At 39.6% G+C, this 17,128-nt stretch overlaps 1 protein-coding gene and 1 pseudogene across 1 annotated transcript; both read left to right on the forward strand.

Moving 5' to 3' along the window:
• Window positions 1-1,835: 1,835 nt before the first annotated feature.
• Window positions 1,836-2,357, forward strand: LOC119992727. Its single transcript, XM_038839521.1, has one exon. It carries the CDS (start codon window positions 1,836-1,838, stop codon window positions 2,355-2,357), a length of 522 nt encoding a protein of 173 aa, XP_038695449.1.
• Window positions 2,358-9,969: 7,612 nt separating this feature from the next.
• On the forward strand, window positions 9,970-16,891 carry LOC119992728 (annotated as a pseudogene).
• Window positions 16,892-17,128: the final 237 nt, after the last annotated feature.

Genomic DNA, 17,128 nt, shown 5'->3' on the forward strand with positions numbered 1-17,128 from the left:
ATCAAGCGGTTCCTGAACATTGGATCAGTGGCAACCTTGAGAAGGAGTATCAAAGTGATTGATGAATTTGTATACAAAATAATAAAAAGCAAGACTGAGGAATTCAACAAATCACAAGATGTGGAGTAAAAAATGCTATGTCATAAGTAGTCATTGGAACTTTGTACAAGTACATGAGCTTCTTACATGATGATGCATTTTGCAGATCGCATATACATATGACGTCTACCGTCTTCTAAACATTAATTCAAAGCAATATCTCCATTTAAACTTTCAAAAGTTTTACGTGCAATATTTCCTGTAAAATTGCAAACAACGTGTGTTAAATAACTGAAATTAATGAATAAATTATTTACATATTTATGATGTTGACAAGAGAGCTGTAATAGAATTCTTATATGGCAAGTGTATCGTTGATTGATGGAGAATTTTCTTGTGTAATTAGGACTTAAATTAGGAGAGAAATTAGGAGTGTATATTGTGATTGATTTGTATACCTAGGAATAAGGTAATCGGTGTAAGTATATATGAGACTTCTCAATGAAATACAAAGTAAGTCATTTTTATCATATTCTCTACATTCACTCGTTTCAACATGGTATCGAAGCAGTTGTAAAACCATCACCACCACCACCCGAAATACCCTTTCCCTGAAAACACCACCACCGAATTTTTTTTTCCAGTCGAATCATAATCGAAGCCAATGGCGGACACTACCATCGTCCCCGGAGAGAAATCTCCGGCGATCATTCAACAAGTCCAGCATGATAATGCTTCCTTCCCCATGGGCATTATCTTGGATGAGACCAATTTTTCACTTTGGTCTCCACTCATGGAGATGCGTATTGGGGCTTGAAACAAATTGGGATACCTCACCGGTGATATCTCAAGACCCGAGAAGGGTGATGCAAAACTAGAAACGTGGCTCGTAGAAAATAATCTAGTTAAAAGTTGGCTCATTGACTCGATGTCCCCATATTTAATGCAACGTTTCATTCGTCTTCAAACAGCCCAAGAGATATGGGAGGCAATATCAAAAACCTTTTATGATGGCTCTGAAATGGGTGACAATTCACATTGGCTTTTTGGAGTTTTGGCATACATCAGTCTCCCTCCTTACAAAGCTTTTGTTGTTGGGTATTATCCGTTCTCATGAACATCAGCCTGAAGGAGTCAATGGCTTGGAATTAGGGTGTCAGTTAGAGTCTCAAGTTAGTTGTCTTTCTGTTAGAATAAAACTCTAGTTTATAGGGTTGTTGATTTAATCTTTGACTTAGTCCTTGTTACGTGTATCATGTAGCTTAGATCATGCTATCATGAGCTGTTTTTTCATTTTCCAGTTAAGGTATGTTGTAAGGCTATTAAAGCCAGATCAATGTTTCAATAAAGGCAAGTCATTCCTTCAGTTTGTTTTGTGTTCTTGATATTCTATTTACATTGTTGATCAATTATTCCTAACAAACTGGTATCGGAGCCCCCACTGGGCCTGAGACGAAAAAAAGCCGCAGCTTTGAGTGACTTACAAACACAGTGAGAGAGAGATGACAAGCGAAGGAAATTTCATCCAACCTGCAATACCACGCTTTGATGGTCACTATGACCATTGGAGCATGCTTATGGAAAATTTCCTGAGAAGCAAAGAGTATTGGAGCCTAGTAGAGATAGGCTACACAGAGTCAGAGACAGGAGCAGCTGTGACAGAGGCGCAGCAGAAGAGACTTGAGGAGCTGAAGCTGAAGGATCTAAAGGTGAAGAATTACCTTTTCCAAGCAATTGACAGAACCATTCTGGAGACTATATTGGAAAAGAACACCTCGAAGAAGATTTGGGACTCGATGAAGAAGAAATACGAGGGTAATGCTAGGGTGAAGCGCTCGATTCTTCAAGCACTGAGGAGAGATTTTGAAACTCTGGAGATGAAGGTAGGTGAGAGCATAACTGATTATTTTGCTCGAGTTATGTCAATTGCTAACAAAATGAGGGTGTACGGAGAGCAAATGAGAGATGTTACTATTGTGGAAAAGATTCTTAGATCCTTGACCGACAAATTTAACTATATAGTTTGCTCGATCGAGGAATCTAAGGATGTTGATGCACTCACCATTGATGAACTACAAAGTTCACTCATTGTGCATGAGCAAAAATTCCATAGGAGCAATGGAGAGGAACAAGCTCTAAAGGTGACTGTTGATGAAAGAAATGGAGGACAAGGGCGTGGACAAGGATGTGGCAGAAGCAATTATAGAGGGAGAGGTAGAGGAAGAGGGCGTCAATTGAGTGCTATAAGTGCCACAAACTCGGCCATTTTCAGTACGAATGTCCAACCTGGGACAAAGAGGCAAACTACGCAACATTAGATGAGCATGAAGAGATGCTGTTAATGTCTTACGTGGAGATGCATGAAGCCAAGCGAGAGGATGCATGGTTTCTGGACTCAGGATGCTCCAATCACATGTGTGGAGATAGGAGCATGTTCAGTGAGCTGGATGAAAGTTTCACACAACAAGTGAGGCTTGGAAACAACACCATAATGACAGTACGTGGTAGAGGAAATGTCAGACTACACTTGAATGGTTTTCACCATGTCATTACAGAGGTTTTCTACATTCCAGAATTGAAGAATAATCTCCTCAGTGTGGGACAACTACAGGAAAAGGGACTTGCAATCCTAATCAATGCAGGAATGTGCAAGATCTATCACCCAGACAAGGGTTTGATCATTCAAACCAAAATGACAGCCAATAGAATGTTTATTTTGTTGGCCAATGTGCAAGAAAAGAAAGCTGCTTGTTTCCACACAAGTTCACAAGACCTCTCCCATTTATGGCACTGCAGATATGGCCATTTGAGCTACAAAGGTCTGAAAACCTTGCAAACTCGGAACATGGTACGTGGTCTGCCTCATCTCCCTACAAACACAGTGGTTTGCACCGATTGTTTAATTGGCAAGCAACATCGAGATACCATCCCCAAGAAGAGTGCATGGAGGGCTACAGAGAAGTTACAACTCATTCATGCAGATATCTGTGGCCCTGTAACTCCCACATCAAATAGCAAGAAGAGGTATTCCTTATGCTTTATTGATGATTTCAGTAGAAAGGCATGGGTTTACTTTCTAGTAGATAAGTCAGAAGCTTTCAATTCCTTTAAATGCTTTAAAAATCTGGTTGAGAAAGAGACTGGCATGTATATCAAGTGCTTACGCACTGATAGAGGAGGAGAATTCAATTCAGAGGAGTTCAAGGAGTTTTGCAAGAGTAATGGCATCAAGAGACAGGTGACCACGGCATATACTCCACAACAAAATGGAGTGGCTGAGAGAAAAAATAGAACTGTGATGAACATGGTTCGTTCTATGCTTTCAGAGAAGAAGATTCCTAAAACCTTCTGGCCTGAGGTAGTGAATTGGACCATGTATGTGCTGAATAGGAGTCCTACGTTGGCTGTCAAAAATGTTACTCCAGAAGAAGCTTGGAGTGGTGTGAAACCTACCGTGGAGCATTTTAGAGTTTTTGGGTGTATGGCATATGTTCATGTGCCAGATGCAAGGAGGACAAAGCTGGAAAATAAAAGTTTCTGTTGTGTACTATTAGGAGTCAGTGATGAGTCAAAAGCCTACAGGTTATATGATCCTATCTCTAAAAGGGTCGTAATCAGTAGGGATGTGGTGTTCGAGGAAGATAAACAGTGGAATTGGTATGAAAGCTATGAAGAGCATTTGTTGATGGATCTAGAATGGGGTGATGAAACTGATGCAGAAGTGGGTGATAAAACAGTTAGTGAAAGCAGTGGTGAAGTTGAGGAAGCAATTGATGATGAAATCCCAATGGCAGTGAATGCATCTCCTGTCTCTGTGAATGTAGAAGCAGTCAATGCAGGTGGAGGCAGGAACAGGCGAACTCCTATCTGGATGGAGGACTATGTTAGTGGAGAAGGGTGGTCAGAAGAGGAAAATGAGGTCAACATGGCTTTAGCTGTTTCTACAGATCCTGTGAGCTTTGAAGAAGCAATGAAGAGTTCAAGATGGAGGATGGCAATGGATTCTGAAATCAACTCAATCGAGAAGAATCAAACCTGGAAGCTCACTGATTTGCCATCTGATGCCAAAAAGATTGGAGTCAAATGGATTTTTAAAACAAAATTTAATGAATTTGGTGAAGTGGACAAGTATAAAGCACGTCTGGTGGCTAAAGGCTACTCTCAACAACATGGAGTGGACTATACTGAAGTGTTTGCGCCAGTAGCAAGAATGGATATGATAAGAATGATAATAGCCCTTGCAGCACAGAGAAGTTGGAAGATATTTCAATTTGATGTAAAGTCTGCATTTCTCCATGGTGAACTGAATGAGGATGTCTATGTGGAGCAGCCAAGAGGATATGAGAAGAAGGGCAGTGAACACAAGGTTTACAAGTTGCATAAGGCTTTATATGGCTTAAAACAAGCTCCACGAGCTTGGTTTAGTCGTATTGAAGCCCATTTCATCAATGAAGGGTTCCAAAGATGTCCTAATGAACAGACTTTGTTCATCAAATGGAGCAGTGAAGGTAAAGTTTTGATTGTGAGTATTTATGTGGATGATTTAATTTTCACTGGTGATGATGAGGTTATGATGTCTAACTTTAAAAGCTCAATGATGAGAGTGTTTGACATGACGGATTTGGGAAGAATGAGGTTCTTTCTTGGCATTGAAGTATTACAGAAACCTGATGGTATTTTTGTCTGTCAAAGAAAATATGCCATGGAGGTTTTGAAACGTTTTGGGATGCAAGAGAGTAATCCAGTGAGTAGTCCGATTGTGCCAGGGTTTAAAGTGTGTAGGGATGATGATGGAATCACAGTGGATGAAACCTATTATAAGCAAATAGTGGGAAGCCTAATGTATCTCACTACAACACGTCCAGATATGATGTTCTGTGTTAGTCTTATAAGCAGGTACATGGCAAAACCAACTGAACTTCACATGCAAGCTGCCAAGAGAATATTAAGGTACTTGAAGGGCACCATTAACTATGGGATTTTTTATAAGAAGGGAGGGGAAGAAGAGCTGCTAGCATTCACGGATAGTGACTATGCTGGTGATGTGGAGGACTGAAAGAGTACATCTGGTTATGTATTCCTGTTGAGTTCTGGTGCAGTCTCATGGTTATCAAAGAAACAGCCCATAGTTACCCTTTCAACTACAGAAGCAGAGTTTGTGGCAGCTGCAGCCTGTGCTTGTCAAGCAGTTTGGATGAGAAGGGTTTTGAAGAAGTTAGGCCATTCACAGGAAGGAAGCACTACCGTAATGTGTGATAATAATTCGACAATTAAACTTTCCAAAAATCCAGTCATGCATGGGAGGAGCAAGCACATTGACGTGCGTTTCCACTTCTTGAGAGATCTCACTAGAGATGGTGAAGTTGAACTAGTTCACTGTGGAACACAAGACCAAGTAGCAGACTTGATGACCAAGCCTGTAAAGCTGGATGCATTTCAGAAGCTCAGAGAGAAGCTGGGAGTATGTGATGTCACAGATATAAACTAATTGTCTCACAGCAGTTAGTTTAAGGGAGGGATTGAAGGAGTCAATGGCTTGGAATTAGGGTGTCAGTTAGAGTCTCAAGTTAGTTGTCTTTCTGTTAGAATAAAACTCTAGTTTATAGGGTTGTTGATTTAATCTTTGACTTAGTCCTTGTTACGTGTATCATGTAGCTTAGATCATGCTATCATGAGCTGTTTTTTCGTTTTCCAGTTAAGGTATGTTGTAAGGCTATTAAAGCCAGATCAATGTTTCAATAAAGGCAAGTCATTCCTTCAGTTTGTTTTGTGTTCTTGATATTCTATTTACATTGTTGATCAATTATTCCTAACACAGTCTGCATTAGAAGAAAATGAAGCACCCTCATATACCATAGTGTAATACCCGGTTTTCGTCCGGCCCAAAAAAATAGAAAAAATAGAAAAATTAAAAAATACAATAATAATAATAATAATTCAAAAGCCCGTTCTGGAGCCCGCATGCTTACAAAAAAAATTCAAAACTTGTTTCCTGGACCCATAAGCATACAAAAATCCTAAGGCCCACCTCTTGGACCGTAAGCCCATAAAAATTCAAACCTAAGCCCAAAAGATCTAAACCCTAGAAAATATCTAAAAAATAGGGCAATTAAATAAATAATAAACAAAAGAAAATCCTTAAGAGGGAAAGGTGGTTCCTTTATTAGGGTTTCACAAAAATAGGGAAAAGACAAAAATGTAAGTCTTGAGGGTTTTAGAGAAGAAGAGGAAAATAGGGTTTTTGGGGGTATTTTGGGATTTTTTTGAAATAAAGATAAGTTAAAAGAGAAGAGCAGCCGGACAATTGAGAAAAAAGGGGAAGGAGAGTTGAGAAGAAAAGAAAGGGGAGGAAAGAAAAGAAAATAGAGAAGAAATCGGGAGAGAAAGGGAGAGCAGTAGTGAGAATAGAATCGGGGTGGAGGAAAGGACGAGAACCACTACTCCGATCATTGCCTCTGTCACCAGTTCATCGCCTCTGTTTCCATTGCCTTTGCTTCCCGTCCATTGGAAAGGTAATGGTGTGCCATATTTCGATCTGAACCTGTTTCTTGCTTCTTGTGTATGTCTTCCTATTTCCATTCTGTAATTCATATGTGGTTTGCACAGATTCAAGAAAAATGTTTGCTCGTATTCTATAACCTATTTGATGGTTTGTTTTGAATGAAACGTGGACTGTGTGTGCCTATTCCCTTGTTTTAACATCTGACTTTGATATACCTGTTTCTTCACAATAAGAATGCATAGTCCAAATGTCTGGTTTTACTTGTTGTTTTGGTGCTCGATATTGGTCCTTGGATTTGATACATGGAGCTCGCTGATATTCAATTTGTTCGGATCTGTGTATGCCTACTGTGTTGATATCTGATGGAGTATTGATGCTGGTTTCTGATGACATTTTACTGAAAATAATAACTGGAGTTGATATCTGGTTTTAAAGTGTTAGTTGGTGTATTCATATCTGGTGTTGTTCTTCTAAGTAATGCATTTGTTTTGATTGATCGGATACGTCTGTATTGGGTTAGAAGTTTTGTTATCTGTATTAAGATGGTATTGAGATAGTTTGCATTCGGTTTGTGGAATACATATCCGGTTTGATTAAGTCGAGCTTCTTGGATTTGATTTAAAAATGGATTTAGTTGGTATTGGTTTGAATTACTTGGGTTTGATTTAGATCGAGCTTACTTGGATTTGGTTTGGTTTAGATTTAAGATGGATTTGATTTGAATTTGTTTGTTTGAACCGGTTTGATTTGGTTTGTAAAAATGAGGTTTATATGACCTTGGCATATGTGTTTATATGGTGTTTATATGTATGGGTTTGATTTAAATTGAATCTTGATATTACTTGAGAATTCAATTTTGACCCCGTATCTTGTTTGTTTTTGGATGTTGGACCGGGTTGGATGTCATTTGGGCCGGAACACATATTTGGAGATCGGATTGGGCTTGAGTAATGGACTGGGCTCTATGGGCAATATTTAAATTTGTATTTTTATCTTTATATTCCATTACTTGTATATATTTTTATCTGGTTTTTATTTGTATATATCTTTGTAAAGGCAAATATGTAATAGGGTAGTGGAAAAATAATAAAAAGTAATATAGAGTAGTGTAGTTTAGTTTCATTTATTTAAATTGATTAGTATGCATGTTAGGGGTTATTAGTTTAGCATGTATGTTTAGAATGTATATTAGAATTGTATGCATAGATCATTTTCCGCAAATCCGTCAATTCAACAATCACGTCTTTACCAATTTTTCACAAAAACAAATTAATGGATACTACATTAAAGTCAATTAGGAGGAGGACTTGATGACATTCAGCTCCTGCCTAGACTTTAATTGTGTTATCCTTATTTAAACAAATGTAAATGGTAATTTAATTTATTAGATACCTAAATTAAAGTTCATTAGGAGGAGGACTTGATGACATTCAGCTCCTGCCTAGGCTTTAATTATGTTATCTTTTCAAATTAAAGTGTCATTTATATTTCTAAACACAATGATAAATTAATTTACTAGATACCTAAATTAAAGTTCATTAGGCGGAGGACTTGATGACATTCAACTCCTGCCTAGGCTTTAATTATGTTATCTCTTCAAATTAAGGTATCATTTGTACTCGAAAACATAATGGTAACTAAATTGAAGTTAATTAGGAGGAGGACTTGATGACATTCAGCTCCTGCCTATGCTTTAATTATGTTATCTTTTCAAATCAAAATATCATCTATATTGAACAAACAACTTTTCAAGAAAAAGCACATAGATCAATCTAGGTAACCTTTTAGGGAGTTGTGGGGTGCCTAACACCTTCCCCACACTCAATAGACCCCCTTACCCATTTTCTGGTTCGTAGACCTTTTTTTTTTTAGTGTCCAATTGCACTTAAATCAATTGGTGGCGACTCTAAATCATTTTTCATCCTTTCATCGCCGGTCCGCGTCGTGACCCCGGTTGCGACAACTGGCGACTCTGCTGGGGACATTGGTTTTTATACCAAAGGGGTTGAGCCTGTATGATTGATTTTTGTGCTTTTCTTGTATAGTTTTTATGTTAGTTCCCATTGTATTTGTATATTAAATTTGAAGAATTTGATGGATTTGTTCAATGTTGTAGATTTCTTCATCAATGGGCCTTGTGAGATTTAAATGTTAGGGATATTGGTTTGTATGCCCCCGCACACACATTCACTTATCACTTCACACACATAACCCTATACCCGGGTTACTTAGTGATTAGTGAAGGTTGACCTACCACTTTCATGGGATTCACTTCCCTGTATGGGTGGGGGAAGACACCTTCCTGGATTGACGTCCTCTTATGACATTAAGGGATGGGCTTTTGTGATCCAATGGAGCAAAAGCCACCTGATCCAGAGACCTCGCGATTAGCTAATTAAACCACCCTGTGCACCAAAGATAAACCGTAGCCATGGTTCTAAACCTCCAGACATTTTTAGGTGGTATTACCCATTTTAGGAACAAAGGGGGCATTCCTATCCCTAACTATTTATTTCACATGCTTATATTATGTTATATTCTTGTACATTTAGATACCATGTATCTTCATCCCTTATTTACATATTCATATGTACTTGACACATCAATTAGATTACACTTGTATACACATTTCTTAAACCACACGTGTTCATACATTTGCCATGTATATGTTAGCCTAGGTTGTACCCATGTGCATGCTTGTTAATTATCCATACATGTCCATATATGCTTGCACACTCGTTAATCATCCATACATGTACATATATACTTTTCATATACATAACTATTGCACATATAATAGATCAATTTTTTTAAATCATCTTGTTAATTGTAAGGAGTACTTAGGATTTGCACAAATAATAACCACATGCATGCATGTTCTTAAAATAAAATAAATGAGGACTAATGTCATTGTTTTCAAAATGCACAGAAAATCATAAATAATCATAGCGTCCAAGAAGCACCATCGACACCCCTATCAGACTCGCCTACAATCAAGAATTATTGAGAATATGGAGCAGGAAACGGGTGAGCATAGTCAGAATCAGGACATAGCTGAACTGAAAGAGCAAATGGCCCTACTAATGAAGAATATGGCGTTGCTGATGAAAGGAAAGGGAGTAGTTGAAAATTCTGAAACACTAGAGGTTCCTGAGAATCATTTGCACCAAGAAGTACCAGTTTACCCACCCGGGTTCACTCCTGTCCGTAACCAATCTTTGCCTGGTTTGCACCAGCATCAATATGTTTCTCAACAGGCAACGACTCAGAACCCAGCTTACATTCATCAAGTTGATCCTCATGGGCATGAGAATCCCTTCCCAGTCGGTGCTGATACCGCGGGAACTTTTATTGGTGGGGTAGTAACTGAGGGAGTTCAGAATGAAGAAAGTAGCTCAATGGATGCTATCAAGAAGTTAGAGAAGAGATTAAGAGCCATGGAGGGTTTCAATGCTGTAGGGATGCTGAACCCAGCCAATTTGTGCTTGGTGAAGAATTTGAATGTTCCACATGACTTTGTACTACCAAAATTCAGTTTGTTTGATGGCACTGGAGTCCCTTTGGATCATTTAACGATGTATTGTCGGCGCATGCAGCCATATGCAAGCGATAAGAAAGTGTTGATGCATTATTTCCAAGATAGTCTGACTGGGGCAGCCCAAAGGTGGTTCAATACCCTTAATCCTTCATCAGTAGCTTCGTGGGAGGATTTGGCTGAAATGTTTATGAAGCAGTATAAGCATAATGAAGAAAAGATCCCTACCATTTACGATCTGCAGAATACAGCAATGAAGAGTGGGGAAAGCTTTAGGGAATTTGCCCATCGATGGAGGGATTTGGCAGCCCAGATAGTTCCACCCTTTTCAGAAAAGGATTTGTTGAACGCTTTCATTGATGCTCTCCAGGAGCCTTATACTTCCAATCTGGCGGGAGGCGGTCATAGTAACTTAGCTGATATGATACAAGCAGGGGAGCGAGTTGAACGATGCATGAAGAGAGGTACTCTGTATTATCCCACCCTTGATAAATCAGACCCAGCTAAAGCAAGTAAAGGCAAGAAGGCTGAAGTGCATTCTGTGAATTTTGATTCAAATCCAGCTGTTTATGGTGTGCCTACTTCAGATTATCGCCCTAGAAGCAATGCCCCAAGGATGTCAAGCCCAGGAGCCTACTATAATCATACCCACACCCAAAATCCTTATCCACCCCGATTCAATACACCATTACCCAGTCAATACTCGCAAAACCCAAGCACTTACCAAAACTTCCAAAATCCAAACACTTACCAAAACTTCCAAAACCCAAACACTTATCAAAATTTTCAAAACCCAAACACTTACCAAAACCCTCGTCCAAATTTCCAAAACCAAAGACCCAGAAGGCCTGTTGAGCATTTCGATCCTTTGCCCATAACTTATGCTGAATGCTTCACGAAACTTCAAGCGCAAGGAGCAGTGGCTCCTGTTCCGGGACGGGTCCACCAACCTCCATATCCCCATTGGTATGATCCTAATGCTACATGCTTATATCATGGAGGTACACCCGGGCACTCAACTGAAGGATGTTTACAATTCAAAAGGATAGTCCAGGGGATGATTGAAGCGAAATGGCTGGATCTTAGTGCAATCAATAAACCAAATGTCAACAACAATCCATTGCCTAATCATGAGAAAGAGGGAGTGAATGCCATTGAAGAATTTTGTGCTACAAAAAGATGGGTATCAGAGATTGCAATGCCGTTGGGCCAGTTGTTTATGGTGTTGAGGAAAGAAGGATTAGTCGAGGAAGTGGCAGTGGATGTGCCCGTTCAACGTGGACTTTTTGATGACATGAAGACTTGTGAGTTCCATAGAGGACAAAGGGGACATGCTATTGAGGATTGTTGTGGCTTTCAGGAGAAGGTACAAGAGTTGATGGATTTGAAGATAATAAAGTTTGAGGTGAAAGGCCAATCAAATGAAGTCAATGTTATAGGAGGATATTATCAAGGGCCTAGGCCGAACCGTGCTCCGCAATTTGTCTTGCAGTATTATGTGGAAGATGCGCCACCAGTTGGGCCACTCAAACCAAAGATAGATCCTTTGTACAAGAATGACAAGGCTGTGCCATGGAATTATGAGGCTGAAGTTAGAGAAAAGCAAGGAGAAATGGTAGATAATATTTCTGGTGTTAGTGGAGTTACCCGGAGTGGGAGATGTTACATGAGAAATGAGCCAGAAGGGAATATGGTAGTGGATCTTGAAGCTGAACGCAAAAGAAAAGGGAAAGCAATACCTGAAGTTGAAGGTTTTGGTTCTATTCCGGAAGAAGGTCTTTTTGTACGCCCAGAAGAGGAAAAGAAAGTTGTAACTGATGTGGAAGTCCAGGAGTTCCTAAAAATTATTCGGCAGAGTGAGTACATGATAGTGGATCAATTGAAGAAAACCCCTGCAAAAATTTCGATCTTGGAGTTGATAATGAGTTCTGAACCGCATCGACAAGTCTTGATGAGAATGTTAAATCAGGCATATGTATCAGATAAGATTCCTACAGACTCTTTTGATGGCATTGTGGGAAATGTGTTAGCGTCCCATTTGTTGTCCCTTACTGAGGATGATATTCCGCCTGAAGGGATGGGGCACAACAAAGATTTGCATATTTCAGCCATGTGTCGTGGAAAGGAATTAGCAAGTATTTTGGTGGATAATGGGTCATCGCTCAATATTTTACCAAAGGAGACTTTTGAAAAGTTACCGATTGACAGATCTTATTTAAGACCAGTGCCGATGGTAGTAAGGGCATTCGACGGAACACGTAGAGAGATTATGGGAGAAATTGAAATACCTTTACAGGTTGCAAGCGTAACTTTCAATGTACCATTTGTGGTAATGGATATCTCACCAACCTACAGTTGCCTATTGGGACGACCTTGGATTCATACTGCAGGAGCCGTTCCCTCATCATTGCATCAGATGCTCAAGTTTGTTCATGATGGAAGGGTTTATATAGTAAAAGGCCAGTCAGAATGGATGGTTGCTAGTTTGTCTAATAATTCTCCTATTGATGCTCCGACAGAAGGGATTGAGAGTTCATTCCAATCTTTTGAAATTGCTAGTGCTAGCTATGTGAAGGAAGGACTTTCTCCTCTAAAGCCACAAGTATCCAAGGTTACGAAGAATGTAGCAAAATTTATGTTGAAAAAGGGGTTTCGCCCGGGAGAAGGACTTGGTAAGAATCAACAAGGAATTAAGAAGCCAGTAGAAATGGTGAAACATCCAGAACGTTGGGGTTTGGGTTATAAGCCAACTAGAGCTGACAGGAACCGTGCACAAGCAGAAAAGCAGGCGAAAAGGTTTACTCGTCTGGAAGGAAAGGAGCTGGAAGTTGAAAAGAAATCGATTCCTTGGCTTTATGACAGTTTTGTGTATGGAGGGATGCAGAACAAGATAAGTTTGGTTGATACTGGGGCAGTTTTTGGAAAACTGCCAGTTGGAAACTCGATTGATGTAACTGGGGCAATTTTGACAAATATATGTGATCAGTTTGAGGAGTTCCAAGTTGCTGTGGTGGAAGAGGAACAGAGTTCGGCTGCTAGACCTTGCTTTGTCATCTCGCGTCCTTCAAATTTCAAATTAAGCAACTGGACCAGTCTGGAGCTCCCAGTATCTCTCAAGAACCTGCAAGAGTAATCCCGAGTGCACTACCATCGTGGGCCCAGCTCACGGCCTTCGTTTGGGTCTTTTGTAATGAGCATGCTTTACTTTGCTTTCAATAAATCTTATAGTATGGCGATTGCATGTTCAATCTTTGTACATATTCCCTTTTCCATGAAATGAAAGTCTTTTGACAGTCATCCATATTCATGTTTCTCCATTTCCATTTAAGTTTTGTTCTCCATTCTCAAAACCATTTTTATTCATTTCTTTCACAGGATTGAAAATGATGATAACGAAGATGACGAACTTAATGAACCAGATTTTGATGCACCCATTAGCAATGTTGAATCTGACTATGAAATAGAGGAAGAAATTGAGATTTTACCTGAAATGTTAAGACAAGTCAATCAGGAAGAGAAACTAATAAAGCCGCACCAAGAGATAACTGAAGTTGTTAATTTGGGAACTGAAATGGAGAAAAAGGAGGTTAAGGTAGGAGTTGCCTTCGAAGGAGAGAATAAGAAGAAATTGATAGATTTGTTGCATAGTTACCAGGATGTCTTTGCATGGTCTTATCAGGACATGCCCGGTCGTGATACAAGTATTGTTGTTCACAAGTTACCATTGATTCCAGAAAGTACCCCAGTGAAACAAAAGCTAAGGAGATTGAAAGCAGATATGCTTTTGAAGATAAGAGATGAAGTGAAGAAGCAGTTCGATGCTGGTTTTTTAGCAGTGGCTAGATACCCTGAATGGGTGGCAAATATTGTACCTGTTCCCAAGAAGGATGGGAAAGTTCGGATGTGTGTCGATTATAGAGATCTCAATCGTGCAAGCCCGAAGGATAATTTTCCGCTTCCCCATATTGATGTTTTAGTGGATAATACAGCTAGACATTTAACTTTCTCTTTCATGGATGGATTTTTGGGTTACAATCAGATCAAGATGGCACCAGAGGATCGTGAGAAAACGACTTTTATTACCCTCTGGGGAACCTTTTGCTATAAAGTCATGCCGTTTGGTCTGAAGAATGCTGGTGCTACTTATCAACGAGCCATGGTCACTTTGTTTCATGACATGATGCATAGAGAAGTTGAAGTATATGTCGATGATATGATAGCAAAATCCAAAGAAGATGAAGATCATATTGTGAATCTCCAGAAGTTGTTTGATCGATTAAGGAAGCATCAATTGAAGTTGAATCCAGCTAAGTGCACATTTGGGGCGACCTCGGGGAAGTTGTTAGGTTTTATTGTAAGCAGGAAAGGAATTGAGGTAGATCCTGATAAAGTGAAGGCGATCTTGGAGATGCCACCCCCTCGGACAGAAAAGGAAGTTAGGGGTTTCTTGGGAAGATTGAATTACATTGCCAGATTCATTTCACAATTGACAGCTACTTGTGAACCTATCTTTAAATTGTTGCGTAAGAGTAACTCTACTGAGTGGAACGAAGATTGTCAGATAGCATTCGAAAAGATCAAGCAATACTTGAAAAGTCCTCCAGTGTTGATGCCTCCCGTGGCTGGCAGGCCGCTTATTCTCTATTTGACTGTCTCAGATAGTTCGATGGGATGTGTGCTTGGACAACATGATTCATCAGGAAGAATAGAGCATGCCATTTATTACTTAAGCAAGAAGTTTACTAGTTGTGAAGCAAATTATTCGATGTTGGAGAAAACATGTTGCTCTTTGGTTTGGGCTGCGCATCGACTTAGACAGTACATGCTTTATCATACGACGTGGTTGATTTCCAGGATGGATCCTATCAAATACATTTTTGAGAAACCTTCTCTTTCAGGGAGGATAGCTAAATGGCAGATGTTGTTATCAGAATATGATATTTTGTATGTCACACAGAAGGCAATCAAAGGGAGTGCAATAGCAGATTATTTGGCAGATGGAGCAATTGATGATACTCAGCCAATGGATATGAAATTTCCAGATATTGATGTCATGACTGTGTCGATAGAAGAGGGGAATCAGAAGGATTTGGCAAAATGGACTATGTTGTTCGATGGTGCTTCTAATATCATGGGATGCGGAGTCGGTGCAGCGTTGATATCACCTGAAGAGAATGTTATACCATTTACAGCTAAGTTGTATTTCGAATGTACTAACAATGTGGCTGAGAATGAAGCATGTACGATGGGAATTCAAGCTGCCATCGATATTGGGATTAGGAGGCTACAGGTCTATGGTGACTCACAGTTGGTGATTAGGCAATTGAATGATGAGTGGGAAACTAAAGATGACAAGCTCATTCCATATTACCAGCATATCAAAAAGTTAGTCAAGTTTTTTGATTGGATTGAGTTTGATCATATCCCCAGGGAAGAAAATCAAATAGCAGATGCTTTGGCAACTTTGGCGGCAATGTTTGATGTGGACCCAAAAGGGGAAGTGCAGGCGATTAAAATCGAGAGACGAGAAGTTCGAGGTTACTGTTCAAATTTGGAGGGAGAGCTTGATGGTAAACCGTGGTATCATGATATTCAACAGTACATTGAAAAGAAAGAATATCCATCAGGGGCATCAGAGAATGATAAGCGCACCATCAGGAGATTGGCGGGATCTTTCTTCTTGAATGGAAATGTGCTTTATAAAAGGAATGATGGGATAGTTTTCTTACGTTGTGTTGATGTTGCTGAGGCTAAACAAATAATGGAGGAAATTCATGAAGGAATATGTGGGACTCATTCTAGTGGATATGCAATGGCACGGAAGATTATTCGTGCAGGGTATTATTGGTTAACCATGGAGAGGGACTGTATAAGTTATGCAAACAGATGCCACAAGTGTCAGATTTATGCAGACAGAACACATGTTCCAGTTAATCCATTGCATGTGTTGACATCACCATGGCCTTTCTCAATGTGGGGATTAGATGTCATCGGTCCAATTGAGCCGAAGGCTTCTAATGGGCATCGGTTTATTCTGGTTGCTATCGATTATTTTACCAAATGGGTGAAGGCTGCTTCGTATTCTAATGTGACGAGTAGTGTGGTTGTTCGGTTCTTGAGAAAAGAGATTGTTTGTCGATATGGAGTCCCGGAAAGAATTATCACTGATAATGGCACGAATTTCAATAGCAAAATGGTGAAGGATTTTTGTGACCAGTTCAAAATTAGTCACCATAATTCGACTCCTTACCGTCCAAAGATGAATGGGGCTGTCGAAGCGGCGAACAAGAATATCAAGAAGATCATTGGGAAGATGACAGAGAATTACAAAGATTGGCATGAAAAGCTCTCTTTTGCTTTATATGGTTATCGAACATCAATACGCACATCTACTGGGGAAACTCCTTTCTCTTTGGTGTATGGTATGGAAGCGGTTTTGCCTATCGAAGTGGAGATTCCATCCCTTACGAGTAGTTCTGGAGGCAGGATTGGAAGAATCAGAATGGACTCGAATGCGTTATGAGCAGTTGAATTTGATTGAAGAACGAAGACTAAGAGCAATTTGTAAAGGGCAATTGTATCAAAGAAGATTGATGAAAGCGTATAATAAGAAAGTTCGACCTCGCAGTTTCAGGGAAGGAGATTTAGTGTTGAAGATGATCTTGCCGCCTCAAAAGGATCACCGAGGGAAGTGGACACCGAATTATGAGGGACTATATGTGGTGAAGAAAGCCTTTGAAGGAGGGGCATTAATTTTGACAAGAATGGATGGAGAAGAATTGCCTAATCCGGTGAATGCAGATGCCATCAAAAAGTATTACCCATAGTAAAAAAATAAAAAATAAAAAAAAAAAAAAACTCGCTAGATTGAAAACCTGAAAGGGCGATCTAGGCAAAAATTAGAGTTAAAAGCTCGCTAGATTGAAAACCCGAAAGGGCGGTCTAGGCAAAAATTAGAGCAATAAAAATCCTGCTAAAGTGAAAACCCCTCGTGGGCGCTTCAGGCAAAAATTAAGGAAAAAAAAAAGTCTCTACTAAAGTGAAAACCCTTC

This window comes from Tripterygium wilfordii, chromosome 23 (assembly GCF_013401445.1).
Source record: "Tripterygium wilfordii isolate XIE 37 chromosome 23, ASM1340144v1, whole genome shotgun sequence".
In the NCBI taxonomy this organism is placed as follows: Eukaryota; Viridiplantae; Streptophyta; class Magnoliopsida; order Celastrales; family Celastraceae; genus Tripterygium; species Tripterygium wilfordii.